Source organism: Suricata suricatta, chromosome 8 (assembly GCF_006229205.1).
Source record: "Suricata suricatta isolate VVHF042 chromosome 8, meerkat_22Aug2017_6uvM2_HiC, whole genome shotgun sequence".
In the NCBI taxonomy this organism is placed as follows: Eukaryota; Metazoa; Chordata; class Mammalia; order Carnivora; family Herpestidae; genus Suricata; species Suricata suricatta.
Genome location: NC_043707.1, coordinates 132,825,840 through 132,849,167, shown reverse-complemented (window position 1 = coordinate 132,849,167; position 23,328 = coordinate 132,825,840). Strand labels below are relative to the sequence as shown.

The 23,328-nt window shown below is 45.8% G+C and overlaps 1 protein-coding gene across 1 annotated transcript in view; it reads left to right on the top strand.

Annotated features, from left to right (window-relative positions):
• Positions 1 to 23,328, top strand: part of VPS13D (vacuolar protein sorting 13 homolog D) — a 256,120-nt gene that overhangs the window by 157,525 nt on the left and 75,267 nt on the right. The window contains exons 63-64 of the mRNA XM_029945909.1: positions 9,865 to 9,999; positions 11,089 to 11,256. Of these exons, the coding sequence (XP_029801769.1) occupies positions 9,865 to 9,999; positions 11,089 to 11,256 (303 nt within the window). The remainder of the gene's footprint in view (positions 1 to 9,864; positions 10,000 to 11,088; positions 11,257 to 23,328) is intronic.

Here is a 23,328-nt window from a genome sequence, read left to right as displayed (position 1 = left end):
GGCAGAGAGTGCCATAGAGCCCGTCTGCCGTCCGTACTAGCGCCTGCTGCGTCTCAGTGCGCCAAGAGCCTACTTTCCTAGGGCCACTCCCAGATTTGGGAGAAAAGCTGCAACCAAGATGGTATCTTCCTTTTGGGCCGGAGCCCTGCCTGCCTGCCTGCCTGCCCAGTTCTCTCCTCCTGAGTATCCACCTCTTTGTGAATGGTTGATGTTAGAAATGTCTGCCACCTTCAGGGATCACACTTGACCGCATAGCACGGAGGGGTGGCCTCACCTACCGCCGTATCTGAATGTGACACTCCTGCACATCGTCCTGATACGCACTTGACAGACCCCGAATTTCATCTTCATTTGCTGCAACACGATCTACTTTAAAGGATGGGGATGGGATTCAAATCCACGTCTGTGTGACTCTAACGTTTGTACCGTGCTGTACTCTATGATACACTGTCTGCCCCCTAGGAACATAAGGCCTCAGAGAATTAAGAAAATTTTTCTTTAATGTTTATTTCTGCGAGAGAGATGGGGGGTGGGGGTGGAGGTGCAGAGAGAGGGAGACACAGAATCCGAAGCCGGCTCCTGGCTCCAAGCTGTCGGCGGCCCAGAGTCCGATGCGGGGCTTGAGCCCGCGGACCGTGAGATCATGACCTGAGCCGAAGTTGGACACTTAACCGACTGAGCCCCCCAGGCTCCCCGCAGGCCTCAGAGAATGTGAGGGCTGTCGGAGCCCCCCGCGACCCCCGTGCTCAGCGAACACGGATGTTGGAGTTCAAGGCGTTCTTCCACTCAGGCCTGTGAAGGCGGCTGAAATGGGACAGGCGGTGGTTAGGTCTTTCCTTCGACTGAGGCTCCGTCGGCCTCGGTGCGGCTTGACCCCACTGCCCCGGGCTCTTCCCTCCGCTGCTCTCGCAGAAGGTTCTCACGGCACTCCTCTCCCGCTAACCAGCCCCGGACATTTCCACGGCCCTGCGCTGCCTCCTTTAAGATGCCGCGTGATGGTCTCCCTTCTGAGCGGGAATAGCTACAGACCTGAACAAATAAGGACTCAGCTTGGAGTCGTAAATTCAGGTGCCCCCGGGACCCGGCTAGCGGAGTATTAAGTGAGGCAGTACGGTGGGGCCGTTGCCCACGGGGCGCGCACCCCCGTCTGTGGGGCAGCCTCCGCTCTGCTCCAGCCCTCGCTGTCATAGCGTAATGTGAACCCAGGGTTGCCAGAGCTTCAGATTCTTAAAGCGAAGCCGGAAATCTGGATTTTTATGTGGAATCTCCTGGTTTTGAAATGTTGGCAACCAGTTGGAGTTGTTTTCTTTAAAAACCTTGGGGGCCTAACAAAACATGTGTGGGCCCCGTGTGACGCAGTTTGCCCGCTCACAGCTTCTAAAATAGACGTATAGGTAACGAGACAGCGGAGTCTGGGTGACGGCGGATCATAATTGGTCGGGCGAGGGTGACCGCTCCATGCCGGCAGCCGGCTGGGCGCGAGCCGTCGGGAGTGCGGGTCGGGACCAGAGTCGGGGGGGACTGTTTGCCACCGTTGTGAGAACAGTGCGGCGTGCCCTTTCCAACGGCTCTCCTGTCTGCTTGATTGGCTTTAATTTCATGTTTCCCAGGAGACTGAGGATACTTAGAATTAGCATGCAAGTGGGGGGAAAACCATGGGAAAACCACTATCTTGCTAATATCCACAAGTATCCACTTGACTTACGTGACCCTTTGGAATGGGTTTGTTTGATAAAGTATATATTCCCCCAGAGCACTTGGCCCTCGCCCAGCAATTTCCTGAGAGTGAAGGACTTCTTGTTTTTGAAATCATCTTCCTCAGAAACACAGACACCTAACTATTCCGTTCAGCTTGCTCCCAGCAGAAAACCTCCCCCCAGCCTCCCGGGTGCAGTGTGACTTCCTCCATGCCAGGTAGCGCCAGACCCGCACTCCCTCGGTCTCCGTGCCCACGTCTGTGCTCCGGCGTTCGAAGGACCGGGAATCGGTTATGTCGAATATTTCATCCGGCACTGTTCTGAGGGACGGTTTGAAGTCGTTTTCATGCGCCTGTTAGCGAAGTTGAGTGGAGCAGCCATGTCATGAGGTGTGGGGCGGGGGCGCCGTGAACGGGGGTGTCGGGGACTTCAGAGTTAAACTCTCGGCTTGTGGGAGTCACCGTTTGACCGTGTCTCGAGTTCCCCTAGTGGAGTCGGGGGCTCACAAAATACTGTCATTTATCCAAAGAGTTTCCTAACAGAGTACCATCCCTTTACTAGTAGCTCTTAGGAAGAGCGATTCGCTCTGGGAGATGACTGTGTAATGGCTAAAAGTGTGTCCTTAGGGAACGGAGTGCTGTCCCGGAGCAGGAATCACGGGAGCCTGACTAAAAGGTAACCGTGTCTTCGGCATTGACGGAGTCATTATCTTGATTCTCTTGACTCCAGGCCAGGCGCGGGGCTGTCAGAAATCTCAGAGGGAAGCCTCTCCAGGTTTCGCTGAGGGCACATTACTGCCAGATACGGTGTCTGTTCCGAGGGACTCAGAGCAGTTTCCCATCCGCTCCCGACGGGATTCCTTCCTCGGCGGTGGGAGAAGGGGAGATACTAGTTCCCCTTCACAGACGCCCACGCTCCTCCCCTGCGCCCCTCCCCCGTTATGCTCCCAAGGGCGTGTGTCAGAGGGCAGCAGAGTAGGATCGAAATCGCCAGGCAGTTGATATGTGCTTTGGTTTTTTTTTTTTTAAAGATCAAAAGAAGCCAGGAGCCTTTAAAAGGTTTCACGAGGTGGCCTCCAGCAAGCAGCCGGTTTCCCATTTAGAGCATTGGGGTATTACAAAAGAAGGGCTTTAATTGAGCAATCTAGTTTGGAAGAAAACCCACATTTTAATGGTCAGAGAGCAAGAGGGTGGGGGTGAGGGGGAATTTCAAACAAAGACACTATTTAAAAAGCCTAAAACTGTCTTCTCAAAGGCTTGAAATAATTTGTTGGGAAACTTCAGACCCTTTACTTTTTTCCTCCCCTCCCTAAATAAAAACCAGATTTGTTAAAAGGAAAAAAGATCCAGTATTGTTAATTGTATTTCGGAAAGTGCCAGAGAGGGAAATATCCCTGTAGTTTTAAACACTATCCCGGGAGGGAAATGGGCAAATACACTGCTTCACATAAACAGTCTCTATGTACCATAAATAAACCTTTAAAGAATGAATTCCAGACAGTTTTGTTTGGTGCAGGATAAACTAAGAAAGAGAAAGACGTGGGCCAGGGACTGGCTTGTGGTCGGAGACCTCATGGCATATGGACAGGTATTTCTCCCTTCGACTCCATAAAGCTTCTGGAACACTTCAGCGGCTTTCGTCTGCAGGAAGCAGGAATAGACAGTTTCCTAGTTTTATTAGGAACTTCTGAGCACACACTGCTTTCTCCTGAATCCGTTTTATAACAGGAAACTGTCTGCTACTTAAGTAAATAAGCATCAACTTTGGATACTACTGTATTTGCTTCGTCAGATTCTGCAGAAAAGAGCCCTCTCTGCCTCTTTCCCTCTCATCTCTTAAACTTTGACCAAAACAACCTGAAGGTGGCACAGTCATTCATACCAAAGGCTGCATCTCTCCGCGTGTTCAACGTGGGAGGCCCCCAAGCAGTAAGTGACGAGGTAAAGAGGAGTTTTACCGACGCCCAGAGTATTTCCTTGGTTCAGACAAAGTGCCTTAGCCATTCGGAAAGGGGACGGTGTCTCTCCTGAGGGTTTTGACAACTTGGTAGAAGTTTCAAAGTCTTTGCTCTTCCGAATGGTTCTTCTTCTTCTTCAGTATTTGGTTGAATGAGGAAGTTGGGGTAAAAAAAGCTTTTGCCTTAAGCCTTTGTTTGGATCTCATTTCCTCTTCTCTGAGAAGAAAGTAATGCTCAGGGTTGTCTTGGCAAAACAATCCGCCGCACTGATGGCCCACCTTCCCGGCAGGTTCATCGTGGGGCTCCGAGCAAAGCCGTCAAGCCGTCTGGGCCTCAGCTTCTCGCTCGCCACCACGCGGACGGGGGAGGCCTGCGTGAATGAAGAGCAGAGCGGCTCTCAAGAGCAACCACGCAGCCCTCCATTCTCATCTTCGTGCTCCCCACCTAATGGGTGGTTACTCTTGTGGAAATGAGCACTTTCAAGTCTAAGATCTCCTAATAACTAACTGCGCGAGTTTGGGTCATCCACTTAACATTTCTTTGGTTTTATTTATTTTAAAAAATAAGAGGGTTAGACTGAATTAACCTAAGAATGCTCTTAATCTCTAAAATGGTTTGTTCTCACATTATTTAGGAGGAGGTTACTGGTGACTTCCCAAGGCCCCCGATCCAGGCGCCTGTTTTCCGACCTCCTCTCTGTAGGGTCCTCTGCCGGATTCGGTATTGCGGACCTCCCCATTTCCTTTCTGGTTCTCCTCTCATTCTTCTGCTTGTTGCTTTGTCTCCTTCACAGCTTTCTTTTCCTCTACTTCTGACCCATCGGTTTAAGGGCCACGCTTTTCTGCTGAGAACCAAGCTTTGTGCCCTTATCACTTGCCCATTTCTTAAGCCCTATATTGGTCTTTTATCATCTGTAATTTTAGAAGCTCTTCATAAGTTTTGTCTTTGATGAAAAGTTGCAAGGTTTTTTCCTTTGTTTCTCCATTTGTCTTTTTGCTTTACTTTTGATGTACGTATGTTTTTTTTAATCCTATAAAAAGCTTTTTATTTTTATGTTTTCAAAGCTACCAGGCTGTGGCCTTCTTGAATATGTTTGGAGTCCCAAAAAAGTTTCCCCATGCTGTGCTTTTAAAGAATTTCTTCTGTATTTTCTTCAGTTACATGATTCCACTTCAATTAAACCTGCTCTTGTCCCAAAAGAATCTAAGGCAGCCTCTGAAAACACAGGGCAAAAGATGAAAAAATAAAGGAGAAAATAGAAAGTTCATTAAATTACACATGAGATTTTACTCTAAAGACATTTAATTAGTGGGGGGATATATAGGTGTTTTGGTAAGTGCTGTTAGACCAACTAGATAGCCATATGGAAAAACAGAAAATCAGATTTATTATTTACACTCTATATAAGGAAAGATTCAGTGTGAGTCAGAGATTTACTAACATTATTAACATGAAAAAGTGTTTTCACATTCAGAGGAGGAGAGTATTTTGCATGCTCTTGAAAATCCTTGCAATATCAATCTTAAGTTTTTTTTTAATTTTTTTTTTTTTTTTGAGAGAGAGTGTGAGTGAGCAGGGGAGGGGCAGAGAGAGAGAGAGAGAGAGAGAGAGAGAGAGAGAGAGAGAGAGAGAGTTCCAAGCAGGCTTCATACTGTCAGCACAGAGCCTGACTCGGGTCTTAGTCTCATGAACTGTGAGATCACGACCTGAGTGGAAATCAAGAGTCAGATGCTTAACTGACGGAGCCACCCAGGCGCCCTTCTCAATCTTGTTAAATAAAAGTATGGTGGGGCATCTGGGTGGCTCATTCGGTGGAGCATTTGACTCTTGATTTCAGCTCATGTTATGGTCCCAGGGTTGTGGGATTGAGGCCTGTGTCAGGCTCTGTGCTAGGCATGAAGCCTGCTTGAGATTCATTTTCTTTCTTGCTTGCTTGCTTGATTTCTCTCTCTCTCTCTCTCTCTCTCTCTCTCTCTCTCTCTCTCTCCCCCTCTCTCCCTCCCCCTCCTTCTCCCTCCCGCCCCTTCCCCCATTTACTCAGTCTCTCTAAAATAAAAAATAAATAAAAATATGTAATTGGAAAGTAGACCAAATCTAGAAATTGTTAACTGGCTTACAGCAAACCAAGATTAGCCAAGAATTACAAGAAAAGCTCAATAGAAAAAAAACCCCAAAAATCTGCTTGGAAGTAATGGAAAGCTACCAAGCCATCTAAGACTTGAGAGTCTGATATTGATGTGAGGAAGGAAACTTGATAAAGTGAGCCCAACATTTATTCAGCCTCTACTCTTGAAATAGTCCAAATCTATAAGTGGTGTGGGTAGAAAGGCAGAGAACTCAAGCAGAAAGCAGCTGCCAAAGAGCAGAGAGTCCGAGGAAGGCTTTTTGTGGTCTCATGGGATTGACATAGCAGACATTAGATACTAAGCTGGCAATTGGCGAGCTAATTCAATCGCAGAGAGAAGGGACAGGCAGAAGAGAGACCTGCTGGTCTGAGCCGCTGTATGTGTTGAGGCAGGTGCCAATCTCTAGGTAACCTAGTCCGAGAGAAGCCAGTCAAAAAGTAGCAATCGAGAGGCAGGAAAACTAGACTTTGAGCAGTTTTCTGGTGCTAGGGAGATTAAAAGTAGAGGAACAGATCTGGTTGTCAATTGTCTCAACTTAAGACTGAAAGAGACCAAGAGTTAAAAAGACTGAAATCCAGCCTTGAGAAAGCCCAGATCCTGAGTGGATGAAGCCTGTTTAACCACCTACTAGAAACTACGGACTCACACAAAGTCTGTGAAACTTTACATTTTAAAAACAGACACTAGAAGCAGACCCACAGATAAACAGGATGTTGGCATTATCAAACATACAATATTAGGGGCGCCTGTGTGGCTCAGTCGGTTAAGCGTCCGGCTTCACCTCAGGTCATGATCTCACGGTTCATGGGTTCAAGCCCCGCGTCGGGCTCTGTGCTGACAGCCTGGAGCCTGGAGCCTGCTTCAGATTCTGTGTCTCCTCTCTCTGACCCTCCCCTGCTCACACTGCCTCTCTCTGTCTCTCAAAAAAAAAACAAAAAACAAAAAAAAAAATTAAAAAACAAACAAACACACAATATTAGAGTAACTATCTGTGTCTGAGAAGTACACTAGAAAACTATAATTTATATTTTGAAAAATAAATAATAAAGGAAAATGATAGACTAGAATTCTTTCATGAACATAGAAGGAAGAAATCTGAACAAAATATTGACAGAGCACATACAGCAATGCATAAGAAAGGAAGTAGAACTAAATTGGATTTATTCCAGGAATGTAAGTATGGTTTAACATTTTCAAATAAATCGTGTGGTTTATACCACATTGACAAAATGAAAGAAGAAAACAATGATTATCCCAATAGTTGCACCAGAGCTTTTTGACAAAATTCAGCATCTATTTATGATAAGAACTCAGCAAGCAAAAAATAGAAGGGAACTGGCTGAATCTGATAAAGTATATGTATAAAAAAGGTACAGCAAACATAGCCTAGATACTGAAAGCAGGGAAACTGCCCATTATCACTACTCTTCACTGTCTTACTGGAGATCGTAGGCTAGAAAGGCTAGAAAGATTAAATAATAAAGAAAAGGTATAAGAACTGGACAGGAAAGTGAAGACTTTATTATTTGCAGAGACTATAAATATGTACCTAAAAATTTGGAAAGAATGTAGAGAGAAGGTGTTATCTGAATGAATAAGTAAATTTAGGAAGGTCACTGGAGATACTGTACAGTGTCAGCAGTAATGATAGAGGAAAGGAAAAATTTGAAGGATGTCGTTTACAGCATTGTTAAGGAAACATCAAATACAGTATCATTATTTACAGCTGTGTAACCAGCCACCCCAAAACTTAGTGGTTTAAAATAGTCATTTTACTCACAGTTCTGTGGGCTAGACTCCGCTGACTGCTGCTTCTGCTGGACTGACCTATGGTTACTCATCTGGCAGTCAACTGAGACGGACTCGTATACGATCACCTTATAAGGGTTAGTTGTTTGCTGTCAACAGAACCTCCTTCCACATGGTCTCTTAGCTTCTTCACATGGTGGAAGTATCAAAAGGGCAGAACAGAAACTCCCAAGATCTCTTGAATCCAGGGCTCAGAGGTCACAAAGCATTACTTCTGATGCATTTTATTGGTTAAAGCAACTCACAAGGTCATTGTGGATGAAGTAGTCTCCATGAATGCTACAAGATGTAAAGAATATATGGCCATTTTTAAAGTAATCTCTATACCCAGTGTGGGACTAGAACTTACAACCCTGAGATCAAGAGTTACGCATGCTCTACCAACTGAGCCAGCCAGGTGCCCCTGGCCACTTTTAATCTACCACAGATACCTGGGAATAAATCCAACAAAGGGTGTATGTAAGACCTCTGTATGGAAAACAATTGAACTTGATTAAGAGAAAAGTGAACTAAATAGATAAGGGGACATACCACATTAATACATTGGAAGACTCCATACTTCTTCTCAAATTGATCTATAGATTCGATGAAATCTTGATGAAAATGTTAACAACTTTTTATGGCAGATCAACAAACTGATTCTAAAATTTATCTGGAAATGAAAAGTGCAAAGAATAACCTAGATGATCCTGAAAACAAAAACAAAGTTGGAGAGCTTAAACGCTCAGATTTCAAAACTCATTACAAAAGTATAGTGTTAGGACATGTGGTAGTGGCAGAAGGCAGGACAAAATGAAACTGAGAATTGAGAAACAGACACATAAATATGGTTAGTCAACTTATGACAAAGTTTACACTACTGCAGTGGGAGAGAGGATGATCATTTCAGTAAATATTACTTAGGCAATTAGATATCCATCTGGGAAAATGAATCTTGATTTCTGCTTCACACATAAAAAATTCAAGTTCAAGTAGATTATAGATTTAAATGTGAAAAGTTAAGCAATAAAATTTTTTTACGTACACACAGGGGATATCTTTATGATCCTAGTGTAGGTCATAATTTCTTAAGGAGGAAACAGAAAGCTACCATAAAGGAAAAGATCAGTAGGTTGGATTTCATTAAGAAAGGATGTCTGATCATCAAAGAACACCTTTCAAAGAATAATAAGTCATAGAATGGGAAAAGAAAATTGTAAGATGAATGTATAAGAAAAACTCCTACAAAGCAATAAGAAAAAAACTGACAACCCACTACAAAAATGAGCAAAAGACTTGAGTAGGCACTTCACAAAAAAAGGATATCCAGATGGCCAATATGTGTATTAAAAAGTGCATTCTTCAACAGGAAAATGGAAATTAAAACCACACTGAGAGGAGCCTGTGGGTTGCTCAGTGGGTTAAGCATCCGGCTCTTGGTTTTGGCTCAGGTTGTGACTTCACGGTTTCATGAGTTCAAGCCCCACGTTGGGCTGTGCTGGTGATGTGGAGACTGTTGGGATTCTCTCTCTCCCTCTCTCTGCTCCTCCCCCACTCACACTGTCTCTGTCTCTGTCAAGTAAGTAAAATACAGCTTAAAAAAAAATCACGCTGAGATACCATCACACACCCATCAGAATATTTGTCTTTTAAAAGGCTGTCTATACCAAGTGTTGATGAGGGTGTAGAACAACAGGAAATTTCGTAGGCTGCTGAAGGGAGTGTAAACCAGCTCAACTGGTGGGGACAGCTGTTGGGCAGTAGCATATAGACCAGGGCCGAGTGTGTATATGCCTTGTGACACAGCAGCTCCACTGTCAGGTATATATTCAAGAAAAATGCATACAAATGTGCTCCCAAACATGTATCCATAACGTTCATAGAAGCATTATTCATAATAGCAAAAAATCTGAGACCATACAACTGTTCATCACCAGCAGTGGTTTAATAAATTGTGTTTTATTAATATATTGTAATGCCACGTAACAATGAAAATTAAGCAACTGCAGCTGTATATAACAAGCTAGTGGTTCTCCCAACCTTAACATTGACTGTAAGAAGCCACTGCATGAAGCTAAGAGTGTTTATTTCTTTGTGATGCATGTTACTTTGGATGACTTTTTTCCTAATATTTTACTTTTATAATTACAGGGAAAATCCTTATTTGTAAATATCAAAACCTTGACTCTCATTGGAAAATTGGTATGACTTGCAGCTTTCATGGAATCCAAAATCATAGTACCCTGGAAGGCCATCCAATGGCTAACGTATGTCGTTTCCTTTCTTCCATAACTAGGCCCTAAAAAGTACCTTGGGATTTCCCCTGATTCGGTTTGAGGACGCTGTGATTAATCTGGATCCATTTACTCGGGTCCATCCCTATGAGACCAAGGAGTTCATCATCAATGATATCCTCAAACATTTCCAGGAGGTGAGCTTTGGAGAAATGCTTAGTGGCTGGAGCACAAGCAGAATGTTTGTTTCGGTTGTTTGGGAGTTTCGGTTTCTAAGACATCACTGCTGAGAAGCCAGTTAAACATTTGCTGTGTTAGGGGTCAGGTCACAGCCCACAAAGCCCATACACATCATGAAAATCCTCCAACAGTGTATTTGATTTACAAGCTGTTGGTGTTGTTCCACAGAGAACCAGTCTCGGGGGCTTCTACTAGATTAATAACAACTCTGAAGGGTTTAATCGATGCTTTAATGGTAACACAAAAGACTGTGGCCTCTCTGTTTGCCAGGGATGGGCCGACTCTTGACAGCCACATCAGTATTCTTGGAGCCCGTGAGATCCTGCCATAGCGTTGAACTTCAATTGTTTTTTAATCAAGTGGGACATTTTCCATTTTGTATTTATTATTTGGACTCTTCGATAAACAGATAGGTCAAGATCACATCAAATTGATTAACTAAGTTAAAATATACTCTACTCCTGCTTCCCTTTCTCCCTCCTCCCTCGCATCTCCCTCCTGTCCTTTTGGCTTCCTTCCTCAACTTTCCTAGTTGGTGATGTTTCCGCTAAACTGTAAGAAGAGTGACAGAGCAGATATCCTGGACCCTGGACGCAGAAAGCTGGCTAGATCTGAACATGACTTCGTTATGCACCACCCCCCACAGATCACAGGGGGCTCTACCAATCTACTCTCCCCCCGCACTGCCTTCTAAAACTCTCCGTGCTGCTGAGCTCCCTATTCGTAGAGACAGCAGAGTGTGATGGGTATACTAACAAATGTCTGTGAAGGCTCTTTCCTCTTGCAGAGCTTGTATTTATTCTCCGGAATGGCTTTCAGGAGTATTTCTGAGTTCGGGAAGTAATCATGGCGATACATGGGTTGGGAGGGCTCAGGTGGAGCTCAGGAAAGCCTAGGAACTTGCAGTTGCTGAGAATTCAGGGGTCCCTGTGGTGTCAATGAGAATGGGGGACAAGACAGATTTCTGACCTGTTTGCCTAGGCCAGTCCACCTGCAGGCACCAGTAGGTGCTGGTTTTCATCCTCTTTTCCTGTTCCATTTGACAGGAACTCCTCAGCCAGGCAGCTCGGATCCTGGGATCAGTGGACTTTCTCGGCAATCCCATGGGGCTGTTGAACGATGTTTCTGAAGGGGTTACTGGACTGATAAAGTATGGAAATGTCGGGGGCCTTATCAGAAATGTCACGCATGGCGTATCGAACTCTGCTGCCAAGGTAAGGAATGAAAGGTGAAATTCCGTCGTCATTAACCTCTGGGTCCTCTACGTTCCCGTGATTCCTGTCATCGCTAACAGGCTGTGAGAAGTTACAGCCTGTGCTTCATCACCCACCTGCCCCGCCTCCCCGCTCCTCTGACGACCAGGCGCCAGGTCCGCCGAGCCCCCGACAGTATCTCCCCTTCCTTCTCTCCGTCACCACTGCCTTTTCCCAGGCTCCGGTCGTCTCTTCCCTGGGCCACTGCCCTGGCCGCCTGACCCCCTGGGCCCCACCGTGGCCTGCACGGGGCCGCCAGAATGAACTCGCTTTTTAAAACATAGGATTTGAGGAGCGCCTGTGTGGCTCAGTCATTTAAGTGTCATACTCTTGGTTTTGGCTTAAGTTATGATCTCACGGTTTGTAAGATCGAGCCCTGCATTGGGCTCTGCACTGGCAACACGGAGCCTGATTAGGATTCTCTATCCCCTTCTCTGTCTCTGCCCCTCCTCTGCTTGTGTGCTCTCTTTCTCTCTCTCTCAAAATAAATAAACTTAAAGATTAAAACATAGGACTTGATGCGGCACCTGGGTGGCTCAGTTGATTAAGCGGCCTCTGGCTCAGGTCATGATCTCACTGTTTGTGCATACTAGCTCCACGTCAGGCTCTGTGCTGACAGCTCGGAGTGGAGAGCCTGCTTCACATTCTGTGTCTCCCTCTCTTTCTCTCTCTCTGCCCCTCTCCCGTTCATGCTCTGTCTCTCTCTCAAAACTGAATAAAGGTTAAAAAAATTTTTTTTAAACAACAATGAAAAAAATAGGATTTGATTGTGCTATTCTCCTGCCTAAAATCTACCAGCTACTTCCCACAGCTTAATAGGGTAAAGTCCAAACTAAAACAGGCGTCCGGGGCAGCTGAAAGAAGCGCAGGTATAGTTCTCCGCGTCCCACTGTCTGGTCGACTTTTGTTCACTGGCCCCTTGTTGAGTGGACATTGTGTTATTCTGCAGTTTATTTTTTGCGAGGAGCTGATTTTACATGTGAAGCGGGGAAGGGGGAGGGTAGTTGGAGGGGAATCGCTGTTTGACGACATGCAGAAGGTGTCCGCTTCCCTCCCCTCCCTGCCACTGCACAGACTTTCCTTCTAGAGACTGACCCTTTCCTGAAGGACAGGTCTGAGAGAGCGCCTGGGCCCGCAGCGTGTTTCCGCACAGCGTGTTGTAGCGAAGTCGCAGGTGCGCCTGTGCTGGGGGCCACGTGAAGGCGAAGCCGGCCTTTGGCTAAAGAGGCTTTACCATTGCCACGCAGGAGGCTGTCTTGAAGGGCAGGTGAGAAAGTGAGTTGAACAACACTTCTGCATGGTGATCTTGGTAACGGTGTGAGCTAGGATTTATTCCTGTTTTCTAAACTCTTTTCTAGAGACGATAGTTCTTTATTCAGATTAGTTCCCGGTATGGTAGTTCTATTAAACAGATGCTGTTTGGCTTATAGTTCAAGGTAGGCAATGCTGTTACTTTTACAGCAGGGCGACCGGCAGGAGAGACATTCTTCTTTTTATTAATGTTTATTTTGAAAGAAGGGGAGAGAGCGAGAGCAGCGATGGGGGTGTGCAGAAAGAAAGGGAGAGAGAGAATCCCAAGCAGGCTCCGAGCTGTCACCATAGAACCCAATGCGGGGCGCACCGTGGGATCATGACCTGAGCTGGCATCAAGAGTCAGATGCCTAACCGACTGAGGTACCCAGGAGCCCCTGCAGGAGAGACTTTCTAAGTCATGGTTGGGAAACAGACTCAGGTTCAGAGTCAGAATGAGGATGTCCGCTTCTGCCTTGAATCGTTTCTCGTTCGGACCTTGGACCTTCCCCCAACGGCACGTGAAGCCTCCCACTGGTGGTGCGGATTGCCCAATGTTCCTTTAGCTCCTCAACGGGGTCGAACAGCACTTAAATATCCACTTGTAAATGCCCAGCTACAAGATTTTATTTAACTTGATGAAATTCTAATTATAAAGAAATAATAACTACTTTCTTTGTTTTTGTACCCCTGGGCTCTGCTTTAATTTGAAAAAGAAATGCCCTTTTGGTTTATTATGAGGCCTTCCTCAACTGGAACTGAAGCGTACCTACTTCACAGGCTCACTGGAAGGATAAAATGAGATACGATGTGATGAAAACTTTGAAACATATGGACTGGACAAGAGAAGTGGGTCCTCACTTTGACTCTTCTCTTTGCATTAATGTAAAGTGTTTAGATGGTAGCTACCAGGAAACCATTAATACCCCTGAAATGAAAGCCAAAGTGTTCTAGTGTCCAGAGGAAGAGGGTCTCGGGCACAGAGAGTGGGAGAATCAGACCCCATCTGGGCCACTGTGGCTGGGAGGAACCATCTGGAGGTAACGTGCACGAGAACGAAGAAGTTGGAAACTTGCCTGTGGCCTCCGCACAGGCGAGACGTTTTGGGGGTTTCTCCAGAGTATCTGTGTGACATCCTGGTGAAGAGGGCTGCCCCCCCTTTTTCCTTTTTAATGTTTGTTTTTGAGAGAGAGAGGCAGAGAGAGGGGGAGACAGAGGATCCTACGTGGGCTCTGCACGGACGGCAGAGAACCCGACGTGGGGCTCAGACTCCCAACCCGTGAGATCATGGCCTGAGCCGGAGTCGGAAGCTTAACCGACTGAGCCACTGGGGTGCCCTGGTCTGGCCCTTTCTTTCTTCTCCCTTGTTTATGGAAGTCCCTTCGTTCTTCTGCTTCCCCTGGAAAACTGTGTTTGAAGCCCACGAGTCCGCATGAGATCATAACTTAGCAGAAAGGGCGGAATGCCCCTTATCCCAGCCCCCACCCCAAGTCTATATGAAGCCCCATGTGGCAGTGACCATGCGATTTATTGTCATATTTGCATAAGGGACTGCCTTCCAGGACCCAAGGGTTTTTGAATGGGGACCCTGCCCCCCATGTGGTTGGGGTCCTTTGTGTATTTCTCTCGCCTTTAGTAAGCTAATCACTGTTGGCATCACAGGCTGCTACTCAGAGGAATTGCTGTGTAAATTTATCGTGATACCAAGAATGCTGAACGTGTTATAAAAATTATATCTAAGAGGAGAAAGCAGTGAAAGTTCACATTACCATTTCTTGTTGGAACCACGGCTCCCGAAGCCAGGTCTGTCCACTGAATACCCGCCCAGATTCTGTTGGCATGTAGTTTGGCTAAAGATCTCCATTTTCTTGAAGTTTTGTGGGTTGAAATCAGACCTTTCATATTGCTTTAGGGGAATGTTTTGTTTGCTTTTGTGTGTACATAAGAGGAGTTTAAGGAAGTGCAAATGACCACACTAATCAACTGCTGGCCTGTGGGGAGTATTCCTTTAAAGGGGGCTCGAGTCCTATGATTAAAGGGGTCAGAAGACAGACCCGCACCTCGCCAAGCCCCCCAGCCAGCAGCGCGTGGCCGCAGAGGCCAGAGGGCTGTAGCCTTGGTTCATTGCGCTTTGAGTGGAGCAGAGCAGCTCTGTGAACCTCTTGAAAATAATTAGAAGTATTGTATATACGTGTATTTTTCTGGAGCAAGGATCTAAAGTTTTTATTGGGTTGTCAGAGGGGCTCATGCCTCCCCAAAGATCATACAGCATTATCTGCAGACACAGGGAGGTGCATTGAGGGGGGAGCGTAGAGCTGTTAGTCGGGATACCTGGGTTCTAGCCCTGTTCCTGCTTTTAGGCAATCTTTTTCTCTGTTAACCCTGAGGGTGTTTTTTTCTTAAACCTATGAAAAGATGATGGTAATTCCTTTCATCTTGCTGACCTGAGGAGCGAAAGAGATAAAGTATATGAAAACCCAGTGAGAAGTTAAAAGGGAATTTATTCTGTTGACACCTGGAAGGCTCAGTCAGTTAAGCATCTGACTTCAGCTCAGGTCATGATCTCACCGTTCATGAGTTCAAGCTCCACATCAGGCTCTGTGCTGACAGCTCAGAGCCTAGAGCCTCCTTGGGATTCTGTGTCTCCCTCTCTCTCTGCCCCTCCCCCACTCGTGCTCAGTCTCTCTCTCTCAAATATAAACAAATATTTTTAAAAAAATTTTAAAAAGGGAATTCATTCTGTCTCATAAGAAGGTAATATATCCGCAGGTCTTGTCACTGGATAGATGCTGTGAATTATTTATAGCAAATTTCTAATTTCTGGTCCATCATATCCACTTCTGGAATATTCTTCATTATAGTTTTAGCTGTTATTTAATTTGTTTAATTTATTTATTAGTCTCAAGGAAATACAGCTGGGAAGTAATCTGCGCCCTTTACCCCCTTTATTTCTCTTAGCCTTTACTTCTCCTCGTTAGTCCCCAGAAACCCACTTAACAGATTCCAAATCTAAGGTGATGTGACTTCAGGACTGGCCGCCACGCTGTGGGCCTGTGTCCTGTGACTCCCTTGCCTTGATTTTGGCAAAAGGCTTCTGCCCCTTTAGGTAGAACTTCAAAGATCTGCACCCCTTCTCAGGCCACGACAAGATGATCGCTCCTAGAGCCCTTTCGTGGAATACAGTCTTTAAGGAATGCACAGCATTTTGAATTCCAACTCTGTGTCAGAGGAACAGGTTTCTTTCTGCAGCGTGAACTGCAGAAAGCCTACTTTCACCTAGTCGGGCTTCACGAGCATCAGTGAGACCTTCTTCAAAGCCAGAGAATTGAAGAGATGCCCATCGAATAGATCCCCTCTCTTGTACAGACTCGGATTTCTTCATGTCTGTGATTATTGTGTAACAGTTTCTGATGCTTACAAGGAAATTACATAATTATTCTAAAACAAAAAGTGTGTTTTGAACTAAGAAAAGCTCAGACGTCAGCCAGAGAGCGGATGATTGCCTTTCCTTTCCTGCCCCCGTAGGAGCTCAGGGTTTGCTCTGGACAGTTGTCACTCAGTCCTCCCTCAGGGAGCTGGCAGCACCTTGGTCTCTTCCAGCGAAGGGGAGGAGCTCTTCAAATCAGCACTGATGGAACCCCTGCTCTGTTCTGCCTTGGTTTGCTCCCCTTGGCTGGTGTCTTTATCAAGGCCATGTGGGATGCTTTTGATCATGGGTGCCTTCTGGATCCCAGGCATCTTTTTCTGGTGTTAATTTATATTTTGGGGAGGGTTGAGAAAGAACAGGGGGAGGGGACAGAGGAAGAAGGAGAGAGAGAGAATCTTAAGCAGGCTCCACACCCAGCAAAGAGCCCAACGCAGGGCTCAGTCTCACAACCATGATATCAAGACCTCAGGCAAAATCCGGAGTGGGATGCTTCACCGACCGAGCCACCCAGGCGCCCCTGATCCCAGGCATCTTTTGGCGTATGCTTATAAATGTAAATATTTTAATGATTTTCTGTTTTTAACTGAGAGTATTTTCATCAAAAGTATTAGGTACTGGAATTCAAGGTTCATCTGTCACTAGATGTTAATTTTGCTGATAACCTTCGCAGTTTTATGGTAGGCTCATTTCTTTCTCTTGCTTTATGGTGTTTGTTTCTACCAAGCCCAAATTTCCCACCTCAAAGCCTATAGATCTAAATTTTTGTCAAGGAAATGGGAATTTTCTGTTGGTTTTTGGTAAAGACATTGTATTCTGCATCATTTTTGTCATTGTTTTATTGATTTAAATCCGTTTGATTTGTTATGAATTGGATAAAGACCTAATAGTTTTATGTTACTTCTTGGTGCAAACAGCATTAGTAGGGGAAAGATGAGGAATAAGGTGGAAATGGCCTGCGTCATGATGGAACACTTACTGAGTTATAGGCGCTTACTGACTGCCTTCTGTTTGTCAGGCTTCGTGTTAATGTCTACCCTTCCAATCAGGAAATGACAGAGTGTGAAATCATTTTTTCAAGGTTACACAACTAGAAATGACAGGGATGGGTTTGGAAACCAAGTCCAGCCAATTCGAAAGGCCTTGTTTTTTTTCCCTCCATGATGTTTTCCCTATGTACGTGTAAGGTTTTCTTCTAGGCACTATAGAGAACATAAAGAACTAGTCACTGCTAACTTCCCACCAGAAGCTTATTATCTGACCTCGTTTTGTTGGCTGGTGAGGTGACTGCCATCATGTCGCCTGGGTCACAAAGCAGGCCCTCAGGAAATGGTGGTGGTCGTGGTCATGGTCGTGGCAGATTGGTCATGACCATCACCATCCTTTTGTTGGTAGTGGGTAAGAAGAAACTTGGTGAATGCGAACATAATCCTACTCGTGTGATACTGTTTTTGATCATCAGAATAACCTAGTCAGTAGGTAGGATGGGCAGCATGACCCCATTATATAATGAAGAAACTGAGGCCCAGAGAGATGGGGTGACTTGCCCCGGGGTCAGTGAGCTGACTGCAGAGCCAGGACCTGCTCCTCTGCACTGGCTACCCTGTTCGCATTTTTAGTTACACTTTTGCGAAACTGTAGTAACTTGATTTGCTCTACTTATGCCTCCCTCTATTAAAAAAAAATAAAAACAGGAATAACAAAAATGAATAAAAAGCCCTGCCCAGTCTTAGAATGAACTTTGGTGGCTTTCAGGAAAACCGTCTGAAGAGAAATATAAGCAAGTGACATAAGAAAAAGAGAGACTGCGTCTCGAGCCATCGCAGTGCAAGACCTAGCTGGGACTTCAGGTCACATTTTGTTTCAGTTGTTTGGTCTCCGTTTGGGGTTACAGTGGGCGGAGGAGCCGCTTTCCTCCCACGGGAACCTTTCACTGGCCCGTTGTGCCCAGGGGGCCAGACCTGGGGCATAGCGGTGACCCAGGGGACCTGCACGCGGAGGTTCTCAGCCCGTGCCTTCCATTAGCGAGGCTCCTGTCGTATTTATTGTGACTTTGTTGAGGGTAGAGGAGTCCATCTGCCTTTTGTTTAAGAAAGAGCATTTGTTTGTGTTTGCTTTGTGGGCAGTATATTTATAAGGTTCAAACAAGACTGAGAGCACTGTTTATTCAAGGCAAAAGTTGGATCTGTGCACAAAAGAATGTACTGAATGCCTGCCTGCATGGCTCCTGAAGGGGAAAAGGCAATTTATGACGTGTACCTGTTTTTGTCATTACGAATGACTGCTTCATTTTATAGTTGAGCCGGTTATCCTCATAATAGCTTTTCCATGTACCTATAAGCAAGTAATAGATGAGTGCTTTCTAATAAGTATCGGGGTTTCAGTGCATTTCTGTTGGCACGAAACTTTAGGTTAAGTGAAATTCAATTCAGACACTGCTCTGTCCCTTAGAGAATGTAGAGTTTGCTAGTTTCAAAAAGACTTTGATCTAAATAGGTCACCCAGGGGATTTCTTTTCCAGCGAAGAGGAGGTGTCTTCAAGTTGTATATGGAGAAATGACTCAAATTCTTGGCAACAGAGTTTTTGTTTTATTTCCCTCTGATAACCTGGAATGCTAACATGGTTCCCTTAGTCTGAGCTCTTTTTGGTTAGAGGAAAATTTTAAATGCCAAATGACCCATCCGTAACCTATCCTCACTTGGTCAAATCTCAAGCATCTGTGGGAATCGGAAGTGTGTTGGGTGACACGGGGAGTCCCGTGAGTGACCGCTGGCCTCCTTGGTGGGCGCGCTCATGGAAGAGCTCGGGGGATGGGGTCTCGCTGCCCCCTTTAATCACCCTCATCAAGCAGTCCGATGGGCAGAAGTAGCAGGGAAATGACACGGCCATCAGAGCTTTGTTTTTGAAACAGAAAGATTGGAGAAATTTACATTTGTCTTCATGCCCTCATAGTAGTTCAGTTAAGAATCAGGTCCTTAAGTTATCTTCTTAGACTAACATCTCATATTTCAGAGGAATCCACTCTGTCTTCCAAAACTACAGTCTGTGTGGTGGAAAAGTATGTTCAGTTGCTAAATTGAAAAGGCAGGAAATATTTGTGTCCCCCAAAGAACAGTGGTTTTCTACCCCAGTGTAAACATGGTGAGTAAAAGAATAATATGTTCAAGCTTTCTTGGGTTGACCAGCCGCCCCCAGGGATGCAGTGGTGCATCCCTTGTCTGCGTTTCAATGTCTGTGATTCATGCCAGGGCTTGCCCTTTCTTGCAGGGGTGAAAACTATAATCTGTTTCGATAAACACATGAAGGACACATCAAGTTCTGGTTCTTGGCAGTGAAACACCAAAATACTCTCTTTGGAAGATCTTGTCTGTTTTCCTCTACTTCTTTCTCCCTGGTAATTGTTATCTCTAGAAGTCTCTTTCCATTTTGAAGGAACACTAACTCAGAGGGTTTTCTTAGGAGAACAAGGGGACTCCTTGGTCAGTATTGTCCTTCAAGATCGGGAAGGGACACGCATACAAGAGCCTGCACAAGTAGCTACCGTGTGTCAGGTGTGGGGCTAGGAGCTCTCCAGAGCCAGTCTCATTTAATTTTCCCATGGACCCCATAAGGAAGGGGGTATTATCTCTTTCACAGATGAGAAAAACGAGACCACAGCAGTCAGTGACCTTGATTAAAGCTTAATAAAGAACGTCGGAGCCAGAGGTTTTAGAAAAACGTGGATTTGGAAGTCTGCCTGTATATTTTTCCTCCACACAGGGCAGCTTCACGGATAAAATCCTCTGCTAACCCCAAACCACTGTAGAAGCTAGAGCACAAGCAATTGGAAATGGCATCATTTAAAAGTGAAGCTCATGCAGTTTTCCATCCATCGCCTACCTTAACTCCTCTGTGTTGGCACTTGGGGTTTTTCCAACTGCCATTTCTAGGCTTTCTGAATTAGTCTTTACTATCTGGGGATCCCTGATCTCGTGGAAAAGGGTTGAAATGGGAGAAAAGCATTGGAAGAGTTGTTCCTATCCAAACAGCAAATGCAGGGACTCAAAAGCACTTGAACAACAAGCTGACTGCACTTTCTCACACATCTGATGTGCTCAACCCAGGATTTATTCAGATTTACGTAGGGGAGGATTTGGGGCGCTCAGGCCTTTGCTGCGGCCCCACCCGGGCCGAGGAGCAGGCCAGAGCTATGGGCTACGTCCGGTGTGCCCAGTAGCAGTCTTCCTCTGAACGCCGTGTGGAATTGTACTTTCTGGAAGCTGTCTCCTGAACTCCGCTGCTTGCAGCATTTCTAAGTCACTAGGATGTCCTTTTAAAGCAAAATATTTGACGTTTTAGGACGGAGTATGTGAAAGTGGGGAGAGGGTGCTTTCCCCTGAACTGAAGGCAGGAAGGAAACTCATTTTCTTTCACACGCCTTCCCTTTCTCACCTCCCCGCAGTCCACGGGACAGCGGTTCAGATCTTGTAGAGGTGCTTGGTGATACCATTGTGTGGGGCAGGGGGCCGCATGGAGAAGGCCGGGGCGCCGTGTTGTCCCTGAGAGCCGTGTGGTTAATTCTACTGACCTGCCGTGCGGTTTGCTTCTTGGAGAAAAGGAGAAGTCAGATTAACTTACCAGAATGTAAGCATTCCTTATTGAGGTAATAATAATGCTGTTGTGTATTTGTCCTGATTTTTAGTTGTTGATGAGGCATTCACATACCCACGATTCTTTCTATATGCCTAAGGCCAGCCGGGTGATATTCTTCCCTCCACCATGAAGAAATTGAGGCCCAGGGGCACCTGGGTGGCTCAGTCAGTTAAATGTTCCACTCTGGGTTTCAGCTCGTGTCATGATCTCATGGTTTGTGAGATCAAGCCCCACTTGGGCTCCATGCTGACAGCTCAGAGCCTGCTTGGATCTCTCTCACTCTCTCTCTGCCCCTCCCCTGCTCACATGCTCTTGTGCGTGCCCCCCCTCTCTCTCACTCTCTCTCTGCCCCTCCCCTGCTCACATGCTCTTGTGCGTGCCCTCTCTCTTTCTCTCTCTCTCTCTCTGACTCTCAAAATAAATAAATAAAAGCTTAAAAAATTGAGGCCCCTGGGTAAGTAACTGGGTAAATAACTCACCCAGAATGGCCAGACAGAAAGTAATAGAGCTTTGGATTTCTTCCTTGGCTTCCTGAATGGTAGAACATTGCTGGACAGGATGTAGAAACGGACATCTACTCCGTATTCGACCTGGGGTTTCTATCACCAGTGTTGTCCGTTAGCCTTGTTAGCCTGTCCCTCCTCCCACAGAGTGGGTTTCTGAGAACCCAGATGGAGAGAAATGTGTCTTTCCCTTTTAGAGGCTTCTTGAATCTTTCGTTAACCGTGGTGCTCTTGGCGTGAGATGTCTGGGAACCACGTGTTTGGGGGCGCAAAGACACAGTGTGTGGGGAGAAGAATTGTAGGAATGTTTTACATCGGCGTGGAGGATAGTAGGGTGGACGATCTAAGCTCACGTCAGGATATCACGTTAAGTAATTTCTACAGTGTGGGAGGTGAGAGCGACCATGAAAGACAAAGGAGATACTTCTGACTTTTCCTTGGCTTCCCCCGTAGCCCAATGGTGACGTGTCTAGGCCTAACTCTTTAGGGGGAGGCTCAGCACGTCCTGAAGTGGTGACTCGGGGGCACGGTTGGTCAGTAAACGGCAGAGGCACACCACACTTGACCCAGATGGGCACATGGGAAAGATTCAGTACCGGTGGGGAAACCTTCCCAAGACATTTCCGAGAACAAGGACATCTCCTAGGTTGGCACATGAGGAGGGAGGAGATAAACCCCCAAACTAGGAACCCCATTGTGGAAGTCAAATAAAAAGTAAAGGGAAAGTGACAGCTGACTGTCCAAGTCACTTTCTATTTCCCCACATCATATTCTCACCTTTGCACTCTTGCCCATAATCCTACCTGCTTGGAATGCCCTTCTCTCCCTCTTGAGCCAGAAGGCTCCAAGCTTGTAAGGTCCAGTCCAAATGCCCTCTGAGATTCTCCTCACTCTGAATTTCAAGGGCATCCAATGCTTCCATTAAGGCAGTGACCACATTTGCCCTTGGAAAATAATAGCCAATCATGCACCTGTCTCAAACATCCACTGGGCAGACATTTATCATGGCCTTGTGCTAGGTGCTGGAGCGTGAGACTTAAAAAATGTGGGGATTTTTGAAGGCTGTGGAAGAGGTAAGGCAGACAAGAATAGGGAGAATGAGTATTTGCAACTGGGGTTCATGCAAACCACTTGCATTTCCTCCGGGATACGTGTGTGGGGGCCGAGGGACAGAACACTGTATTCTTTGAGGCTGAGATGGGCTTGAGTGGCATGTGACCCAGCTGTGTGTGTGCTCCCATGCGTCCCAGAGTGAACTCACAGCTCCTGAGAGGCGAAGAGCTTATTTGCTGTCAGTTGTGTTTGTGTCTTTGTTTTTGTTGTTTTGCCAGTTTCCCCTGTGACTCGCCATGAATCTTTATTGTAGGAAAATGGAAGTGGTCTGGGCCGTATCCATGTGTGTTCTTCTCTACCTAGGGCTTTCCATCAGCCTTTTCCCGTGGTATTCCTTCAGCACATGGTCATTACATATGTGCCTGCTGGACTTTTTGTGTTATCTGCTCTATAGCTTTCCAAGTTTGTGTGTAACTTTCTTCCCAAACACATCAGAAGCCAACCGAGACCCAGAATCCGGCTGTATGTATAGAAACACCCAAGAGGAAAAGGCTGTTGATTTTCAGGGTCCTATTTCTCCTCTCCCGTCCCTGTCACTCAGCATCTAGGACATTGACTGGGATAGAACGGGGCCAGGCGCACATTTTAGGATCCTGCCCAGGCTCTGCTCAAGGTATCAGGAAGCCTTGGGAGACGGTTATAGGGGAAAGAGGGGGGAAACCCAGTCCCTCTTAATCTAATGAATCAAAACAATACTTAAGGGAAATATCTGTTTGCTTTATTAGAGGAAGACATTTAAGTAAACATTCCCTGCAAGCTATTGAATGTATATAACACCACATTGGTCTGGAGGCAATCGCTTTCAGTGTTTTCACTGAAAGGAAAATTAAGCAGAACATAATTCCGAAAACAGTCCATTGTTTCAGCTTTGATGCCTACGAATGTTTCAAAGCAGGATATTATGGGCCGGTGGGATTATATCTTCTTTACTGGCAATGTGAAAATTGGCAGGGATGATGCCAAAGTCGGTTCTAGAAGAACTTCTCATCGTTCCTTGTACTTTTACAGAGATGTCACCTTTGCAACGTACTCTTGCTATTATTTGGTTTTCACAAACTCAGATGTTACGT